This window comes from Jaculus jaculus, chromosome 14 (assembly GCF_020740685.1).
Source record: "Jaculus jaculus isolate mJacJac1 chromosome 14, mJacJac1.mat.Y.cur, whole genome shotgun sequence".
Lineage (NCBI taxonomy): Eukaryota > Metazoa > Chordata > Mammalia > Rodentia > Dipodidae > Jaculus > Jaculus jaculus.
The window spans coordinates 22,236,471-22,256,546 of record NC_059115.1 but is presented as its reverse complement, the minus strand read 5'-3'; the positions used below and the strand labels follow the sequence as shown (position 1 = coordinate 22,256,546).

The following is a 20,076-nucleotide window of genomic DNA, read 5'->3' as shown; positions in this document are numbered from 1 at the left end:
CTGGTAAATGATGCCACCACGCATGCACACAGGTGACAACAGGCTAGGCCAGAGCCAGCCCCAGGCAGCAAAGACTGTCCCTCCCTCCTGCACCCCTGCCCCACAGCAATGCTGATACCTTCTAACCACTGTTTGACTACTTTTCACATGCCCACTGCCATTATTCTTCCTTTATCTCTTACCGGGCAGACATAATTGACCATGTAACCATCTCCCGCCCTCCACCAATCCAATCTGGCACAGCAGCCAGAGAGATGCCAACTCCTGAAACACTTCACTCGCTCCCTCTTCTGCTCAAAGACCTCCTGCAGGTTCTGGCTCACTGAGTCACAGCAAAGCTCTCTGGTCTCATCTCCCTCTCAACCTCCCTTCCTCCAGCGGCCCTGGTGCCCTCCCTCCCCTCTCAGGGCTATTGCACCCACTCTTCCCCTCTGTCTGGACCAGTCTCCCTAGACAGCCACCTGGCCCCAGCTCTCTCCTTACTGTGGTCACTCCAGAACACCTCATGGTACCCCTCCCCAACTATCCTGTCTAAATGAGCGCCCACTACCTCCTTCTCTTTTTTAAATATTTATTGTTTTTTAATTTTTATTAACATTTTCCATGATTATAAAATATATCCCATGGTAATTCCCTCCCTCCCCACCCCCACACTTTCCCCTTTGAAATTCCATTCTCCATCATATTACCTCCCCATTACAATCATTGTACTTACATATATACAATATCAACCTATTAAGTATCCTCCTCCCTTCCTTTCTCTTCCCTTTATGTCTCCTTTTTAACTTACTGGCCTCTGCTACCAAGTATTTTCCTTCTCACGCAGAAGCCCAGTCATCTGTAGCTAGGATCCACATATGAGAGAGAACATGTGGCGCTTGGCTTTCTGGGCCTGGGTTACCTCACTTAATATAATCCTTTCCAGGTCCATCCATTTTTCTGCAAATTTTATAACATCATTTTCTTTACCGCTGAGTAGAACTCCATTGTATAAATGTGCCACATCTTCATTATCCACTCATCAGTTGAGGGACATCTAGGCTGGTTCCATTTCCCAGCTATTACAAATTGAGCAGCAATAAACATGGTTGAGCACGTACTTCTAAGGAAATGAGATGAGTCCTTTGGATATATGCCTAGGAGTGCTATAGCTGGGTCATATGACTACCTCCTTCTTTATCCTGCAACGCCGCACCACCATTCTTCACAATACTTACCCTACAGGGTATCACATTTTAGATTTATTTCCTTTCTCACCTCCCAGTCTGGAATGCCAGCTCCCAGAGGACATGGCCACATCTGCCTGGTCACAACAGAATGCCCAGTGCTTAAAAGAGAGTCAGGGGCTAGAGAGATGGCTCAGCAGTTAAGGTGCTTGTTTGCAAGCCTAATGAACTGAGCTTGATTCTCTAGTACCCACCTAAAGCCAGATGCACAAAGTGGTGCATACATCTGGAGTTTCTTTGCAGCTCCTAAACTCTGGCACACCGATTTTCTCTCTCCCTCCCTCCCCTTGCACATAAATGAATAAAAATAATTCTTTAAAAGACAGCCAGGGTAGAAGAGATGGTTCAGCAGTTAAGCTGCGCCTAACAACCTGGGTTCAATTCCCCAGTAACCATGTGTGGTGGTTTGAATAGAATAGATGGCCCCCAATATATTCAGTTGTTTATAGTTTGCATCTGCAGCCACCTGGCTGGAGGCAGTGTCACTGGGTGGATATTTAGGTGTGGTAGTGGGTTTCAGGCTTCAATCTAAGGATATGCACAGTGTGCCTAGCTAGAGTTCCTGAAGTGTGCTGTGGCTTTTGGCTTGTGCTTCTCTCTCTCTCTCTGCTTGGTCCTGTGATGGCAGGCCAGCTTCCTCTGCCATTTATGGAACTTCCCCTGGATCTGTAAGCTTCAATAAATATCCTTTCCTCCTTAATTGTGCCTGGTCTGGAAGTTCATCTCAGCGAACCTGAAGCTGTCTGCTACACCATGTAAAACCAGATGCACAAAGTGGCACATGCCTCTTGAGTTCCTCTGTGGCAGCTAGAGGCATGGGCACACCCTTTCTTCCTTTCCCTCTCCCTCTCTCTCTCTGCTTGCAAGTAAAAAGAAAAAAAAAAAAAAGGCTGGAGAGATGGCTTAGCAGTTAAGGCACTTGCCTACAAAGCCTAAGGACCCATGTTTGACTCCCCAGATGCCACGTAAGCCAGATGCACAAGGTGATACGTGTGCAATGTCGCACATGCACACAAGGTGGCACACACATTTGGAGTTCAATTGCAGTGGCTGGAGACCCTGGCATACCAATTCTCATTCTCTCTCATGAAAAAAAAGTCAAAAAAAGAAAAGAGAGACAGGTGTGGCAGCTCATGCCTTTAATCCCAGCACTTGGGAGGCTGAGGTAGGAGTATCACTGTGAGTTCAAGGCCAGCCTCAGAGTACATGGTGAGTTCCAGGTATTCCTGGTCTAGAGAGAGACCCTACCTTGAACCCCCTGCCCCTAAAAGACAGAGAAGCAGACTTTCAGGCAGGTGTGACTGAGAGGACTGACAGGGTCACAAGTACTTGCTCACCTGCAGCCGGGCCAGGAGGTGGTGGTAGTGGAGCACAGTGCAGAAGTCCGCATGAGCCGAGAACTGCTCCAAAGCTGTCTTCTCTGCCGGGCTGGAGTGGAACTCCTGTCACCTCAGGGAGAAAAGCTGGTCAGTCCTCCTCCCTATGCCCCCCAAAGGGGACTCTTTACCTAGCAACCCACACATAGGGTCAGAACTCTGGCTTTTTAAATTTTATTTGGTGCTGAGGAGGAAATGTGGCCAATTTTACTGCCCCAGCACAGTAAGGGAAAGCAGAAGGCCTTAAGAGTAGGAGGCTGTGTGGCCACCAATGCAGGCTCTGTGCCAGGTGCTCTCCGCATAACATCACCCCTCATGTGGTTTCAGTTGATGTACTTAGAGCACTGGTGTCTCAAGAGAAACTGACCCTCAGAAAAGCCCTTGAGGGTCATGATGGGAAGGGCCCACCTGACTCCACAGGAGCACACTGAGGCTGTTCATTAGCTCAGTGCAAGGGCAAATGGCTATGGGGAAACTTGAGAATGTGTGGTATGTGACGTGTGTATAAAATCTAGTACAGGACTTGGTACACACAATCGGTATTCAAAAAGCGTTGACTGGGACTGAAAAGATGGCTTAGCAGTTAAGGCACTTGCTTGCAAAACCTAAGGACCTAGGTTTGACTTCCCAGTACCCACATAAATTTGCAATGGCTGGAGGCCCTGATGCGCCCATTCTTTCTATCTGCCTCTCCCCCTACCAAATAATTTTTTTAAAATGTTCACCGTGCAGGGTGGTGCACGCCTTTAATCCCAGCACTCTCAGAAGGCAAAGGCAGGAGGACCGCTGTGAGTTTGAGACCAGGCTGAAACTACATAGAGACCCTACTTAAAAAAAAAAAAAAGTGCTGGGCATGGTGGCGCATGCCTTTAATCCCACCACTTGGGAGGGAAGCAGAAGTAGGAGGATCACCAAGAGTTTGAGGCCACCCTGAGACTACATAGCAAATCCAGGTCAGCCTTGACTAGAGTGAAACCCTACCTCGAAAAACCAAAAAGAAAAAAAAAAGTGTTTATCATCTTCCATGACAGTGAGGGCGTGCTGAAAGCTCAAGCTCCGAAATGAACCAGAATTGGGGTGAAGTAAAACGCTCAATGGAAGAGGGGCTGCAAGGGTTGGGCAGGCCTGGGCCATTACATAATGCCCTGAAGGTGTCTCTTTCCTTTTATCTCATCTGTAAGTGGGATGATGGTGGTGTCTCTCTGACTGAGTTGTTCTGATGTAATTACTTGGCACAGCGCCACAAAGAGAATAATGTGTGATACTTAAAACTACTGGCTTGTGACCTTGTAAGTGTAAGTTTCATTAGATAGTAGAAATAGTAATGAGGATGATAATTGTACCTGTTTTACAGAGTGGGGGAAAAATCCATGCCATAGAGAAAGTAAGCCCATCCAGGGTCCATAAGGCATCAAGTCTCAGCGCTCTTGGTGCTTGCATTCCAACACATCCGTCTCACACCCCCCTGGGTCCCCACAGGAACCTAAAACTACATGTCCCAGAAGGCACCAGGGCAGTCCACGTAGCAACGAGGGTCTTACTGCTGCAATGTCTGCCGGAAATTGTAGTCCCCAGGCTCTAGAACCATTAACAGGGAGGTACCTGTATCAGGAGGCGGAGCAGCTGCTCTTTGGAGAAGGGAATAAAGCGCTCGCGGTACTGCTGGGCCCAATCACGGGGCTCTGTGGGGTTCCACATCTTGCGGTACACCCCCATCTTCTCCGCCAGGGACGACAGGGCGCGGGGAGTTCCAAGAAGAGTAGGTACCAGAGACCATGCTCGTTCCCTTGACCCCAAGGCTCCACGGGTCATGTGCAACATGGCCAACCCCTTTCCCGGGAGCCTGAACAGAAGGACATGGGCGGGGCCAGAGGTCACCTGGAGGAAACACCTTCGCGCGTGCCACTCTTCTGGAGACGTTCCCACCCCGGCAGCTGCACCCTTATGGTTGGTCCTGTCCCACCTACTGTGGTCAGAGGTCGTAGGGTTTGGGTGTTCTGCAAACCCAGGGACACTGTAGTGATACAACTGGTCACTGCGGAGTTTGGACAGCGAGGTGGACCTCAGGAGTATAGGAAAAGCTCAGAAAGGCTACACAAGGGGAGCAGAACCGCCCTCCCCCGGCCATGCAAATGCCCTCTTCCCTCACCTTAGCCAACGCGCGACTGTCATTGAGCCCTCTGCGCATGTGCAGAAGACAACCGGGGCCTGTAGGATCGGCTTCAGCCAGCAATTAAATGCATGCTCAAAGCTAGGGCCAAACCTATTTTCTCAACTATTGCACGTGCAAGAATAAGTCCCGGGACCCAAAATCGGCTTCAGCAAGCAGCAAGACTCATGCGCAAGGCCTGGGTCAGTGAGGTGAGCATTGAGCTCCCATCCCAATTGCGCATGCTCCAATATTAGTCTCATTTGGATGACGCGCATGCGCCACAGGAGTGCCTCGTCGACTCGGGGCGAGAAGAGGCGGGGCGGGCTGGCGCGCGGCCGGCCAACGGCGACAAGTCCAACGTCTGCGAAGGCCCCGCCCCGCCCTGGAATCAGCGTGAGTAGGCGGGGAAGCGGGCGTGGCCTTGTCTCAGCCAATCATCTGTGGAGGATTGAAAAGGCGGGAAAAAGTGGAACCCAAGGAAAGCTGAGGTGACTCCCGGAGCTCAAAGGAAGGGCAGCGGGAGTAAGAGCCAGCACCCTTTCTGCCCTCCACCCCACACCCCTTGGAAGGGAGGCCTCGGTGCCGAGAAGGTAGCCATAGCGCTCGACCCCCAGTGCGCCCTCGTGAGGCCGCTGGGGCGGAAGTGCGGGCTCTTTTGGGAAACGACCCTGAACGCGCTGGGCTCGCCTCCGCGCCGCCATGCCCAGCCCTCCCTCTCCACCTCCCTACACCGATAGGGGCCCGGGTTCACTGTCACGTCACCCCCACCCTTCATTTCCAACTTCCAGCAGACTTTTCAACTGTGTCTCCATTCCTAAACCTTACACCCCTTATCTTCCAGGAGCCCTTCACCCCATATTCCTGACTACTGGGAACCGAAGCAGTCCTTTCATCCCGAGCCCACTGTTCCTAGGACTGCAAAGCAGCCCCTCAGTCCATGCAAACCTACCTAGAGTCCAGTTCATGGGCCCCTCAGCAGAGGTCTTACCCTGACCATTTCGACTCCCAGCCTAACCTTCACTGACTTTTTAAATTATTTATTTATTTGAGAGAGAGAGAAAGAGAGGCAGAGAGAATGGGCCCACCAGGGACTCCAACCACTGCAAACGAACTCCAAACACATGTGCCACCTTGTGCATCTGGCCTTACGTGTGTACTGGGGAATGGAACCTGGGTCCTTTGGCTTAGCAGGCTAGTGCTAAGCCATCTTTCCAGCCCTCAGAAACTGACTCCTAAGAGCTCTGGTAGTCCTGCACTCCACCCACACCTAGGACACTGACCCACTTCCCCTGCACCCTGACCTGATGTCTCCATCTGTTATCTTGCAGCAGCCGAACCCTCTGTGGAATTGGGAGCAGTCAGTCAGTGGCACCCACCAGGCAGCGCCCAACATCCTTGCCCCTACTTCTGGAGCTCACGAAGGAGAGCAGTCGCCATGCGCCTCCCTGATAGCCTCCAGGACCTGGCTGACAGTGAAGCAGTGCGCTTTTTGAGGAGACCAAAGAGCATTTTGCGGATCTTCGCAGGGGTGAGGTCCGGGGGACAGAACGCAGGTCAACTCTCAGACCCAGAATCCTAGGGAGGGGCAGACAGGGTCATATAGTGAAAACTGAAGCCACCTTTTGCTGAGCACCTGATTGTGCTGCTAGTGGCTCCCAGCACTGATTAATTCAGCAAAAGAAAAGAAGCCAGGCGTGGTGGCGCACACCTTTAATCCCAGCATTGGGGAGGCAGAAGTAGGAGGATTGCCATGAGTTCAAGCCCAGCCTGGGACTACAGAGAGAGTTCCAGGTCAGCCTGAACTAGAGTGAGTCTCTATCTCCAAAAAACAAACAAAATAAAAAGAAAGAAAAAAGAGAAAAAGCCGGATGTGGAGGTGCATGCCTTTAATCACAGCACTTGGGAGACAGAGGTAGGAGAATCACTCTGCGTTCAAGCCCCGCCTGGCCTACAGAGGGAGTTCTAGGTCAGCCTGCACTAGAGTGAGACTCTACCTCTAAGAGAAAAACAAAACAAAACTGTAAAGCTAGCCAGGCATGGTGGCACACCCCTTTAATCCCAGCACTCAGGAGGCAGAGGTAGGAGGAACATTGTGAGTTCAAGGCCATCCTGAGATTACATAGTGAATTTCAAGTCAGCCTGGGCTACAGTGAGACCCTACCTCGAAAAAAAAATGTAAAGCTGGCTGTAATGGTTCATGCCTGTGCTCCCAACCCTTAAGATGCTGAGACAGAAGGATTGTCACAAGTTCCAGGCCATCCCTGGCTACAGTGTAAGACCCTATCTCTTAAAAAAGAAAACAAAGAAAAAGAATCCATCAAAGGAGATGTCTCCAACGCCCCCCAAAAGGCCCCTAATTTTGATTAAAAAAAAAAAAACAACAACACAAGGGTTAGGGCTGGAGAGATGGCTTAGCGATTAAGGAACTTGCCTGCCACGACTAAGGACCCAGGTTTGATTCCCCAGTACCCATGTGAGTCAGATGCACAAACAAGGTAGCACATGCGTCTGGAGTTCAGTTGCAGTGGCTAGAGGTCCTGGCACACCCATTCTCTTTCTCCCCATCTGCCTCTTCCTCTCTCGCTTTCTCAAATAAATAAGCTTTGGAAGACCGCTTGTCCTGCCAAGTAGACACAAGCCCCGTTCCAACAAATTGGATTTAAATGAGCTGTTCCCCATCAAAGGTGCTGAAACAGCTCACAGGTGGCTGGTGGCTCTCAAATGGAACAGCATAGGTGTCATAGATCCTGCTGCAGGTGGGTGTAGACAAGGTATGGTACATTTTCATTGTGCCAAAAAGTGGATACTGAGAAATTGAACCTGTGTCTTTAGTCTTGGCAAGCAAGTGCCTTAATCTCTAAGCCATCTCACCAGCCCTAACCCTGGTTGTTAGGCTTTGCAGACAAGCATCTTAACATGCTGAGCTTTCTGTCCAGTTCCCCCACCCACCCACCCACCCTTTTTGAGACACAATCATAACTGTAGCTAATCTGACCTGAAGTTCACTGTGTAGCCTAGGCTGGCATTGAATTCATGTGTGCTAAGGTCACAGGCATGAGCCAGCATACTCAAGCAACCTGCACTGCCTTTCTTGGTTGCCTTTGACAGAATTGGACACTGAGGCCCAAGAAAATTAACTAAGGTTCCCTGGATCAAACCCAGGGTCTTCCCTGAGGTTCCCAATCCAGATATCTCTTCTCTGCTCTTCCAGAAAAGACCAAACGGGCATGACTTCAGTCCTTGGCCTGGTGATATGCTGCCCACTAGAGGGCCATACCCCCGTCTGCTCGCTGGCAGGGCATACCTGTTAGCAGCACTACCTTTGATTGGAAGCAGTGCCCCTTCTGGCTCAATACATGGTCAGCATCCCAATCCCCTGCTCATGGGCAGGGCTGCTGTGAAGATGAGACAAGCTAATGCCTATACATGCTGATTAGCAAGGGCCTGGCAATTGCTGCACTGTCCTTAAATAGCAAGTATTTCACTAAAACAAACCATGACTCGTGAGTGTGAGAGATGGGTTTGGAGCACCTGGGGTGATGAGAATTGGTGTCACATCGTCCTTTGCCAGGGAAAGAGTGCCACATCCCTCACTGGTGGAGCCTCCCAACTTCTCACCACAGCCCTATGACAAGGACATTATTGATGCTATATAATTCAAGGGGAAACTGAGGTTGCCAAAGGTTGAGTGACTTGCCAAGAATGTCACCCAGCTGGTGGGCTGTCTCCCGTGCCTGGGAATGAGGGAGACAGGGCCCAGCTGGTGCAGCTGTGCGTAGGCAGGAGGAGGGGCTGCTGCTATGGTCATGGACTTTGCCCACGCCTTACCCTCCCTCCCTGCCACCACCTCCTTTCGCCTGGCCTGCCTCCTAGGTGGGAGTCTCTAGGCAGCTGGTACTCTTGTCCTTCTCCATGCTGCCTGCCAGCTGGTGCTTTGACTGGTGAATCTTTGCTTCTGCCCTGGGGACAGGCCAAAAAGGACTAAGAAGGTGGTTGTATACAGGCTTCAGAGGAATAGAGTCCCTGGCCAGCTGAGCCCCCTCAGCACATCTCCATTCCCTGAGCCCCATTGTGGGAAAATCTCAAAAGCCTGGAAGTCACGGGGGTGGACTCAAACCGGCTGACCTTGAGGGGCTGCCTCCTGGGGTAAATCCTGAGCAACACCATTGAGCACCAAAGAGAGTGGGAATCAGGCTTCCAGGCCACACATCTTGGCAGTCAGACATGTCTGGCTTGTTCCTCCCCACTGTAATGGTCTCAATTTATCACCTGTGAAAACAGAAGTGAATTAATAACATCTCCCACATGGGCTGGTGCAACGTTCCAGGGAAGCAGCGGAAGCAAATTTAATATGGGCTCAAAAATGATGGATATGCCATCCTATCCTCTTTTGGGTTCCACCTGATAGTGTCAGTGTAAGGCACTCCTTCCATAGACTGATTCTGTGCATTGAGGTGAGGGTCAAATAAGAACTTGGCAAGAGATGGGACTACTGTGCTTATAGAGTAATTAAGGCAGAGGAGAGAGTGGGAAGACAAGACAAAGCTGGGTCAATGAAGTCAGACCTCTGCCTCCTTCCCCCACTCAAGGACTCACCAGAGTCACTTACTCTTCCACATTTGTCAAGGCACAGCCTGCACCTGTGTGGTGATACATGCCTCAAAAAGTGCAGATTCTATGAGTGTCCCCTTTCCCTTCTGTGCAAGCCATTAATCACTTTTTTTTTTTTACAGCGGGGGGGTTTCAAGGTAGGGTCTTACTCTAGCTTAGGCTAACCTGGAATTCACTATGTAATCCCAGGGTGGTCTCAAACTCATGGCGATCATCCTACCTCTGCCTACTGAGTGCTGGGATTAAAGGCGTGTGCCACCGTGCCTAGATAGTTCGTTTTACACTACATATATTCCTGGATTTCCCAAATGTTCTGGCCTCTAGCAACCTGCATTCAGATCTGTGAGACTCTGTCTTGCTCCTCTCATCCAGTGATCCTGTGTGACCCCAGAGGGTTTCTCTAACCCCAGGTCTAGCCCTGGTCATCCTCTGTGTAGAGCCCATCCATACCTGAAGAAATTCTGATGAAAAGAAACAAAAGTCAGGTGTGGTGGTGTATGCCTTTAATCTCATTTAATCCCCACCCTCTGAAGGCAGAGGTAGGAGGATTGCTGTAAATTAGAGGCCAGCCTGTGACTACAAAGTGAGTTTCAAGTCAGCCTGAATTAAAGTGAGACCCCTACCTTGAAAAAAAAAGAAGGGCTGGAGAGATGGCTTAGCAGTTAAGCACTTCCCTGTGAAGCCTAAGGACCCGGGTTCAAGGCTCAATTCCCCAGGACCCACGTTAGCCAGATGCACAAGGGGGCGCACACGTCTGGAGTTTGTTTGCAGTGGCTGGAGGCCCTGGCGCGCCCATCCTCTCTTTATCTGCCTCTTTCTCTGTCTGTCACTCTCAAATAAGTAAAAAGTAACAAAAAATTTAAAAAAAATAGAAATTCTGATCAGAATATTAACTTCCATGACTCTGCAGCCTGCTGTTCAGGGCTCTAAGGTTGACTCCTGCCCACTTCCTAGTCCCATCTCACTAGATCCTTTAACACGCTCATTCTTTTTTTTTTTTTCTTTAAAAATTTTTTGTTTATTTTTACTTATTTATTTGAGAGCGACAGAGAGAGAAAGAGGCAGATATATAGAGAGAGAATGTGCATGCCAGGGCCTCCAGCCACTGCAAACGAACTCCAGACACGTGCGCCCCCTTGTGCATCTGGCTAATGTGGGTCCTGGCGAACTGAGCCTCGAACTGGGGTCCTTAAGCTTCACAGGCAAGCGCTTAACCGCTAAGCCATCTCTCCAGCCCAACACTCTCATTCTTGAAGCCCAGATGTGGAGCATCTGGCTTTTGGATATGCTTTCTGGAATGCTCCTTCTCATCTGCCTGAAAAACACATTTTTTTTAAAAAAAAAACTGTTTATTAACAACTTCCATGATTATAAAAAATATCCCATGGTAATGCCCTCCCTTCCCCCACTTTCCCCTTTGAAACTCCATTCTCCATCATATACCCTCCTCCTCTAAATCAGTCTCTTTTATTTTGATGTCATCATTTTTTCCTCCTATTATGATGGTCTTGTGTAGGCACTGGGAGGTCATGGATATCCAGGCCATTTTGTATCTGGGGAGAGCACATTGTAAGGAGTCCTACCCTCCCTTTGGCTCTTACATTCTTTCTGCCACTTCTTCCGCATAAGACCCTGAGCCTTGGAAGTTGTGATAGAGATATTACAGTACTGAGTACTCTAGTCACTTCTTTCTAGCACCATGATACCTTCTGAGTCATCCCAAGGTCACTGCCATCTGAAAAAAGAAGATTCTCTATCAAAAGTGAGAGTAGAATTAATATAAGGGTGTGAACATTAAGAGAAGTGCTTACTGGGCAGTTTGATAAGCACAGTATATACATTTAGCCAGACAATAGCAGATGTTACAACCCTAGGGCTCATGACTACCCCTGTTTTAAGTTTTCAGTGTCAGGGATATATTCCCTCCCATGGAGTGGGTCTCCAGTCCAATTAGAGGGCAGTTGGTTTCCACCATGATAGATGTGCCACTATTGCACCCATTGGCTCATTTGGCCTGGCTGGCCAAATATAAGGCTTGCAGTGTCCACTGTTGAGTATCTTCACTGGTGATTTCAATTTCTCCCATTGAACTGCATGCAGAATGGCTTCTTCCAGCTTTCTGTCAGGGTCTATGCGGAGGAGGTTCTCAGCTTAGTTCCAGCAGGATTTCTCAGTGATCTTGCAGGCCAAGTATGTGGAGTCTTCAGCAATAGGGTCTTACCATCTCTTCCTGGTGGGAAACCAAGGGCCTTGGCAATGGCCTATAATGTTTTGGGGGCATCAGGGACCTCCCTGACCAACAACTCATTGGAAGGTATCCCATCCCTGGCACTGAAAATTTTCCAACAACAATCTATGGCTCCTGAGTGTTCCACTGTCCAAAAAAGTAGGATTCTATATGATTTATTTATATCCTCTTAGATTTTGATTAGCCCTCTCTCCACCTCTCCTTTACTCTCTCTCTTTCCCTGACCTCACTTTGGGCCTTTTCACCCCCATTAATCTATTCTTCTACTTACATATATACAATACCATCCTCTTAAGTACCCCCTCCCTTCCTTTCTCTTCCCTTTATATCTCTTTTTAGCTTACTGGCCTTTGCTACTGAGTTTTCTTCCTACTCACACAGAAGTCTAATCATCTGTAGCTAGGATCCACATATGAGAGAGAACATGTGACACTTGGCTTCTGGCCCTGGGTTATTTTAGAGAGGGAGAGAGAGAGGCAGATAGAGAATAGGTATGCCAGGGCCTTAAGCCTCTGCAAATGAATCCCAGATGCATTCACCACCTTGTGCATCTGATTTATGTAGGTCCTGGGTTGAACCTGTGTTCTTTGGCTTTGCAGGCAAGCACCTTAACTGCTGTGGCATCTCTCCTACTATACCCTGAATTCTTTTTTTTTTTTTTTTTTTTTTTTTTAGTTTTTCAAGGTAGGGTCTCATTCTGGCCCAGGCTGACCTGGAATTCACTATGGAGTCTTAAGGAGGCCTCAAACTCATGACGATCCTCCTACCTCTGCCTCCCAAGTGCTGGGATTAAAGGCATGTGCCACCACGGCCGGCTATATTTGATCTTTTTATAGTGTCCCAAATATCTTGAAATTCCCATTCATTATTTCCTATTAGTTTGTATTTCTCTTTGTTGGACTATATTAGATCTGCCACCTGGTCTTCTAGCTTAGATATTCTGTCCTCTCCTTCATCCATTCTACTGGTGAGATTTTCTATAGAGTTTTTATTTTGTTAACTGTGTTCTTCATTGCTAGTAATCCTGACTGGTTTTTCTTTATTATTTCTATTTCCTTATTTATGTCTAGTATTGACCTCTTTATTTCATTAAATTGTCTTCTTTGATTTCCTCTTTGACTTCTTTGAGCATATCATTCTTTTGAAATCTTTCTTAGGCATTTCCTCTAACTCATTCTCACTGGAGGTCATTTCTGATGCATTAATACTTTTTGGTGGATTTATATTGTCTTGATTTTTGGTGTTTCTTGTGTTGTAATGTATATATTTTTGCATCTTGGATTAATTTAATGCTTTGATTTTCTAACCAACTGCTGTATTATTAGATTTATCAATCAATCTGATGTTATATATCTTCAGGGTAGGAGCTTCAGGTGCTAGGTTTGGCTCTCAAGACTCCTAGAATATCTACAAAAGTGATGCTGGGTGTTGGGTTTGCTTGCTATGAGAGTATTCAAGCAGGCTAAGTGGAACAACACATAGGATAGGCAGATTCTAAAATTTAACTAAACAATGTATACTTTCAGTGAAAAACAGTACAGAGTATTTATGCAAGAGTAGGCATTATGACAACCAGATCCTCTAACAAAATCACTGTCCCTTAGGGTGTGTGGTGCCCCACACCCCTAATCCTGTCAACTAGGAGGTTAAGATTTCTGGTCTGTATTGCTGAAGACTCCACATACTTGGGCTGCAAGGCCACTGAGAAATCCTGCTGGAACTGAGCTGATAACTTCCTCCATGTAGACCAGCTGACAGAAAGCTGGAAGAAGCCATTCTACATGTAGTTCAATGGAAGAAAGAGATACCACCAGTGAAGATACTCAACAGTGGACACTGCAAGCCTTATATTTGGCCAGCCAGGCCAAATGAGCCAACGGGTGCAATAATGGCACATCTATCATGGTGGAAAACAACTGCCCTACAACTGGACTGGAGGCCTGCTCCATGGTGGGGGGGGGGAGGAAATACATCCCTGATACTGCAAACTTAAAACAGGGGTAGTCATGAGCCCTAGGTGTGTAACATCTCCTGATGTCTGGAAAAATGTATATACTATGCTTATCAAACTGTCCAGTAAGCACTTCTCTTAATTTTTATACACTTATATTAATTCTACTCTCACTTTTGGTAGAGAATCTTTTCTTTTCAGATGGCAGTGACCTTGGGATGACTCAGAAGGTATCACAGTGCTGGAAAGAAGTGACTGGAGTACTGAGTAACATCTCGATCACACCTTCCAAGGCTCAGGGTCTAATGCGGAAGAGGTGGCGGAAAGAATGTAAGAGCCAAAGAAAGGGTAGGACTCCTTACAACGTGCTCCCTCCAGACATAAAATGGCCTGGATATCCATCACCTCATAGTGCCTGACACTACCTACACAAGACCATCATAAGAGGAGGAAAAGATTATGACATCAAAATAAAAGAGAGATTGATTGAGATGAGGAGGGGATATGATGGAGAATGGAATTTCAAAGGGGAAAGTGGGGGGAGGGAGGGTATTACCATGGGATATTTTTTATAATCCTGGAAAATGTTAATAAAAATTAAGAAAAAGATTTCTTATCTGTTGAGGGGTACAAGTCAGCTTATGACCAAGTGAGACCCTTCCCTAATGTACAACAGAAGAGGAAACTAAGCCACTCTAAATCAAGAAGCAACAAATAACAAGCCCAAATATAGCTCATTTAAGAATGGCAAATCTGGGCTGGAGAGATGGCTTAGCGGTTAAGCGCTTGCCTGTGAAGCCTAAGGACCCCAGTTCAAGGCTCAGTTCCCCAGGATCCACATTAGCCAGACGCACAAGGGGGCACACACATCTGGAGTTCGTTTGCAGTGGCTGGAAGCCCTGGCATGTCCATTCTCTCTTTCTTTCTGCCTGTTTCTCTCTCTGTCTGTCGCTCTCAAATAAATAAGAATAAACAAAAATAAATAAATAAAATAAAAATAAAAAAAAAAGAATGGCAAATCTGACCATCCATCAGATTTAACATATAATTTATCCTGATATGGAAGGTGCAATTAGTGCTTCTGGTTTATGCCTATATACCAGGTTTATTTGGCGGGTTCTGACCTGGCATAATTCCAGTTACCTTTTGGGAATTTTGGTCTCAGTTATGCTGCACGCCTGCCTGGGTCCCTCTTTGGTGCACTGTGGGTTAAGTAGGCTGGCTGGGTCGCTGAATTGCTGCTCTGGTCACTGGTGCTGGGTGCTGTGATCTCCCTTCCCCTGGTCTCTGGAACTTGTTGGCACTTGCACTGGCAGTGGGGAAGGGGAGGCTGTGGATGGTGGTTCTAGGTCTTCCACTGGTCCATGTGATCCTCTACCTAGTAATCTGCTCCTCAGTTGTTTGCTGCCATTCTCCATTCATGTTTCTTGAGTTTGGGAAGAGCTCCAGTGTGAGTGAAAAATCTCCTCACCTGGCTTTTCCTGTGGCTCAAGCTGAGCCTTGCAGCTGTGGCCCCACGGACCTGGTGCTCCTGCTGCTAGAGCTGCTTCTGCCTGCCTCCGGTGTCTCTAAATGCTCTGGATCTCTCCTACTTCTCTGCTGCCATTGGTAATTTCTTATACACCTCACTTTTTAGAAGAAGAGTGTATTTTGCTGTTTTGTTTTTTTTTTCTTTTTCTTTCCTAGGCTGCTTTGGTGGGGTTCCTACGCCACCATCTTAACTGGAAGTCTGAAAAACTTTTAAGCTTTTTTTTTTTTTTTTTTTTTTTTGAGATAGGGTCTTTTGTAGCTCAGGCTGGTGTCATGTTCATTTTGTGGCTGAGACTGGCCTTGAACCCCTGACCTTCATGGCTTTACTTTCCAAATACTGGAATTCCAGGTATGTGCCACCACACATAGCAAAGCTCCTCTTTTAGGGTTTTTGTTTGTTTGTTGTTTTGTTTTGTTTTGTTTTGTTTTGTTTTGTTTTGTTTTGTGGTAGAGTTTCGCTGTAGCCCAGGCTAACCTGGAATCACCTGTAAACTCAGGGTAAACTCACGGCAATCCTCCTACCTGCTCCCAAGTGCTGGGATCAAAGGTGTGTACCACCACACCCAGCTTGAGTCAGGGTTTTGTGTAGGTCTTGAACTTGCTACTAACTAAAGATGACCTTGAACTTCTGATCTTCCTGTACCTCCTAAATGCTGGGATTACAGATGTGTGTCACCACCTTGGCTTCTCTTTAAGGTCAATCTTAGATCTCAACCACCTCCTAAATTTCGCCCCACAAATTTGGCTCCCAGTCAAACCTTGGTTCTCACCCACCCCACACTACCCTGACCTCCTAGTCTCAGACTTACCCTTTCCAGCTATCTCTACATAGGTGGTAAAACCTTGCCCTCTGTTCACTGCCCTGCCATGGTCCCTGTTGCCTTCCAAACCAGTCCCATTCCTCAATCTCACTTTGCAACACTCTACCTAGACAGCTGTCCTGAACCAACTCCACTCCCTACCCATTAGACAGGTTCCTCCTGTGACTGGAGTAATTTCTGCATACTGCAGTGTGACTCTGGGGCCTCAACTTTCACCAATGTGCACTGATAGGAACCTTTGCTTGCAAGGATGGATCCAGCAAGAGGCAGAACCGCGAGGGTGACTGAGGAGCTAGGATCCAAGCCCAAGTCCCACTGCTCACCAGCTGCTGTGAGCCTAGTGTTCCTCACCCCTCTATACCCTGTGGTTTATTGGAAAAGCAGCGTCATGGAAAGTGCCATGCCAATGTGGTTGTAAAAGTAATGTCACAGAAGGCAAGTTTAGACAGACTGATGTGGTGGGGAGCAGCCACATCAGCACTGTTTCTTTTTTGGGGGGCGGGGGGGGTTTCAAGGTACAGTCCCATTCTAGCCCAGGCTGACCTGGAATTCACTATGTAGTCTCAGGGTGGCCTCAAACCCACAGCAGTACTCCTATCTCTACCTCCCAAGTACTGGGATTAAAGACATGTGCAACCACACCCAACTCAGCACTGTTTATTTATTATCATTATTATTATTATTTAATTTATTTGTGTGTGAGAGAGAGAAAGAGGCCAATAGAGACAGAATGGGCATGCCAGGGCCTTCAGTCACTGTAAATGAACTCTAGACACATGTGCTACTTTGTGCATCTGGCTTATGTGGGTCCTAGGGAATCGAACCTGGGTCCTTTGGCTTCACAGGTAAACACCTTAACCACTAAGCCATCTTTCCAGCCCAAATGTATAGAAAAAAAAAATTTTTTTTTTGAGGTAGAGTCTCGCACTAGCCCAGGCTGACCTAGAATTTACTATGTAGTCTCATGATAGCCTCAAACTCATGACAATACTCCTACATCTGACTCCCAAGTACTAGGATTAAAGGCATTCGCCACCAAGCTTGGGTGTGTTTGTTTTTTCAAGTTCTGAAGCAAAATCGGGACATGGCTCTTGGGAGGCTGAGGCAGGAGGATTGCCTTGAGCCCAGTAAAAAGAACAAAAGTCCTGAAGCAAAAAATATCAGTATTTATTGGTTCTAGATAGTCAGTACTGGGTGTTAGCTACATCTCCACTTTTTTTTTTTCTGTGTATTGTGACAATATAACACATTTATTTTTAAAAATAAATTGAGGCCACACATGGGGCACTGGGGAGTCATGGGGGACTCTGAGGCAGGGAAGAGGATGAGGCCTGAACCTAGATGGAGAAGAGGAAATGAAGGGTAGAGGCTCAGGGCTCTGAGACTGTGACTGGGAGGGAGGGAGGGAGTAGGCAGGATGCACAGTGCCCAGTGTATCCACCCAAGGGGAAGAATAGCTTTGAGGGAGACACTGACCCCACCCTGTCTCTGAGGTTCACAGGTTTTCTCCCTGGTCATCTTCTCTTCCCTGCTGACTGATGGCTACCAGAACAAGCCGGAGTCTCCCCAGCTCCATTGCATCCTCAACAGCAACAACATGGCCTGTAGCTTGGCAGTGGGAGCGGGCTTCCTGGCCTTCCTCAGCTCCCTGGCCTTCCTCGCCTTGGACGCCCATGAGAGCCACATCACTAGGACCCGCTTCAAGACGGCCTTCCAGCTCTTAGACTTCATCGTGGCCAGTGAGTGAGTCCCGGGGGACCCCCACCTCGTCACCCTCCTTGGCTCCCCATGGCCTACAGGCCACAGCCCTGGGCCATGCTGTCAACCCTGTTCCTTGATCTGTCTTGATTTTGCTATCACTAGAAGCTGCTTGGCTTTTCTCATCTCTCTAGCCCACTAAGCACTTCCAGGTTCAAATCACTGAGCCAGGGGATGGACCTAGCACCTTTGCTCTGTGGGCGTCTTTGACCTTCAGTGAAAGCTGAGATGAAGACAGCACTTTGTGGGGTTTTCCAAGGGTTAAATGAGATAAATGGGGCTGTAGGTATGTGGACGCAGGCTGAGCACTTTCTGGCACGCCACCATGACCCATGCCTCCTCCCTTCCATTCCTGCTCGTATTCCCCTATAAAGGACAAAACTAAGTCTAAAGTGGTCATGTGACCTGGTGGCTACCAAGGGGCGATGGAAGGTTATGCACTGCAAACCAAAGCTTGGGGCAGGGGTGCTGGGGAAGATGGTACAGCGGTTAAAGGCACTAGCAGCTGTTACTCATTTGCTGTGACAAGAGGCCCTAGTATGCCCCACCACACACACTTACACACATGCAGTAAAAAGTAAGATTTAAAAAATAAAGCAAAGGGCTAGAGAGATGGCTCCATGGTTAAGGCACTTGCCTGCAAAGCCAAAGAGTTTGATTCCCCAGTACCCATTTAAAGCCAGATGCACAAGGTGGTGTAAGTATCTGGAGTTCGTTTGCAGTGGCTGGAGGCCCTTGTGTACCGTTTCTCTCCCTCCCTCCCTCTCTTTCTCTCTGCCTCTTTCTATCAAATAAACAAATAAGCTGGACATGGTGGCACATGCCTTTAATCCCAGCACTCAGAAGGCAGAGGTAGGTGGATCACTGTGAGTTTGAAGCCACCCAGAGACGACATAGTGAATTCCAGGTCAGCCTGCCTAGAGAGTGAGACCCTACCTCAATAAACCAAAATAATAATAATAATAAATGAATAAAATCTTGAAGAGAAGTAAATAAAGCAAAGCCACTCTCCATAGAACCGGACACACAGAAGGTGCTAAGTAAATGCCCATTCTTTACCCTCAGATCCCAGCTGCCTCCTCAAAGACCCCTCTTCCAGCCCTCCTAACACCCAAGGCCAAGAATCCTTGAGTCAAGAAACACTGCCATCTGAAATAACCTCTGTGGGTGGAGAGGTGCTGTCCTTGGGTCCCCAACATGGAAGTCCCAGCACATGTAGCTACCAAGCACATGACGTACAGCCAGTGTTAATTTTTTTTTTTTTCAAGGTAGGGTCTCACTCTAGCCCAGGCTGACCTGGAATTCACTATGTACTGTCAGGGTGGCCTTGAACTCACTGCAATCCACCTACCTCTGCCTCCCAAGTGCTGGGATTAAAGGTGTGTGCCACCATATCCAGCCAAGTTTTAATTTATTTATATTCACAAGCAGAGAGTGAATGGACATGTCAGGACCTCTAGCCGCTATAAACTTCAGATGCATCATTTGTCACTTTGTGCATCTGGCTTTACATGGGTACTGGGGAATGGAACCAGGGTTGTTAGGCTTTGCAGGCAAGTGCCTTAACCTCTGAGCCATCTCTCCAGCCCCCTCAAATTCTTTTCTAATGAACTAAAGTTGAAGCAATCTTGTGTAGCCAGCTCCACTTTGGGGAGTACTCAAGGGATTTGGGGTAGCACTAAGGGGATGTCACACAAGTCATAACTTGGCAGCCCCTTCCCTCTGAGCACACTACCCCAGCCTTCTCTTCTGTCCCCCACAGTCCTCTGGGCAGGCGTTTGGTTCGTAGCCTTTTGCTTCCTGGCCAGCCAGTGGCATCGTTCCCGAGCCAAGCACTTCCTCCTGGGGAGCAACAGTGCCAAGGCTTCCATCACCTTTGCTTTCTTCTCTGTCCCTGTCTGGGTGAGAACCAGCCCTAGCCCCCATGCAGGGCAGGGTGGGAGGGCTGTATTTCTGGCAGTCAGGGCTGGGGCTCTCCCTGGGGCTCTGCTGGCCTCTTCCAGGGCCAAAACCCAACATAGGCATTGCCCTCATGGACGCCTTCAGTTGTTGAGCATCCCCCCCAGGCCAGACCTTGCTCTTCCCTGTCCTTCACCCCCACACCCACCTCAGCCAGTCTCCAACCTGCCCTTTCCTGCCCACAGATATTCCAGGCTTACCTGGCCTTCCAGGACCTACGAGAGGAGTCTCCAGTCCCCTACAAGCGCTCCCTGGATGAGGGTGGTGTAGTCCTGAACACCCTTTCCCCTCCGACTGCTAGCTCTGTCAACATACCCACCACAGGCCCCAACAACCTGAGCTATACCAGCTCAGCTCTGTCTCCCTACCTTAGCACTCCGAAGGTCCCTCGCCTTGCTATGATGCTGGACAGCTGAACAGCCTTATCCATATCAGTAAAGATAT

The 20,076-nt window shown here is 48.3% G+C and overlaps 2 protein-coding genes across 5 annotated transcripts in view; one reads left to right on the top strand and one right to left on the bottom strand.

Annotated features, from left to right (window-relative positions):
- Tmem143 (transmembrane protein 143) overlaps positions 1 to 4,983 on the bottom strand; it is a 22,736-nt gene extending 17,753 nt beyond the window's left edge. For both annotated transcript variants that reach the window (XM_045133491.1, XM_045133492.1), the window contains exons 1-3: positions 4,752 to 4,983; positions 4,205 to 4,445; positions 2,564 to 2,668 (exon numbers count right to left, since the gene is read on the bottom strand). In XM_045133491.1, the coding sequence (XP_044989426.1) occupies positions 2,564 to 2,668; positions 4,205 to 4,445; positions 4,752 to 4,774 (369 nt within the window). In that variant the 5' untranslated portion in view covers positions 4,775 to 4,983. The remainder of the gene's footprint in view (positions 1 to 2,563; positions 2,669 to 4,204; positions 4,446 to 4,751) is intronic.
- On the top strand, positions 4,227 to 20,076 carry Syngr4 (synaptogyrin 4). Of its 3 annotated transcripts, none has more exons than XM_004672281.2 (5): positions 4,227 to 4,963; positions 6,083 to 6,282; positions 17,417 to 17,654; positions 19,436 to 19,575; positions 19,818 to 20,076. In XM_004672281.2, exons 2-5 carry the CDS (start codon positions 6,190 to 6,192, stop codon positions 20,046 to 20,048), a joined length of 702 nt encoding a protein of 233 aa, XP_004672338.2. In that variant the 5' UTR covers positions 4,227 to 4,963; positions 6,083 to 6,189; the 3' UTR covers positions 20,049 to 20,076. The 3 variants fall into 3 exon arrangements, with proteins under 3 accessions (XP_004672338.2, XP_012807628.1, XP_044989428.1); XM_045133493.1 differs by lacking the exon at positions 4,227 to 4,963 and adding an exon at positions 5,251 to 5,344; XM_012952174.2 differs by lacking the exon at positions 19,436 to 19,575 and having other exon boundaries at positions 19,818 to 20,004.

Coding starts and splice junctions, on each gene's coding strand:
- Syngr4 (XM_004672281.2), top strand. CDS start 6,190: ATGCGCCTCCCTGATAGCCTCCAGGACCTGGCTGACAGTGAAGCAGTG. Junction 17,655..19,435: donor CTTAGACTTCATCGTGGCCA/GTGAGTGAGTCC, acceptor TGTCCCCCACAG/TCCTCTGGGCAGGCGTTTGG. Junction 19,576..19,817: donor TCTTCTCTGTCCCTGTCTGG/GTGAGAACCAGC, acceptor TCCTGCCCACAG/ATATTCCAGGCTTACCTGGC.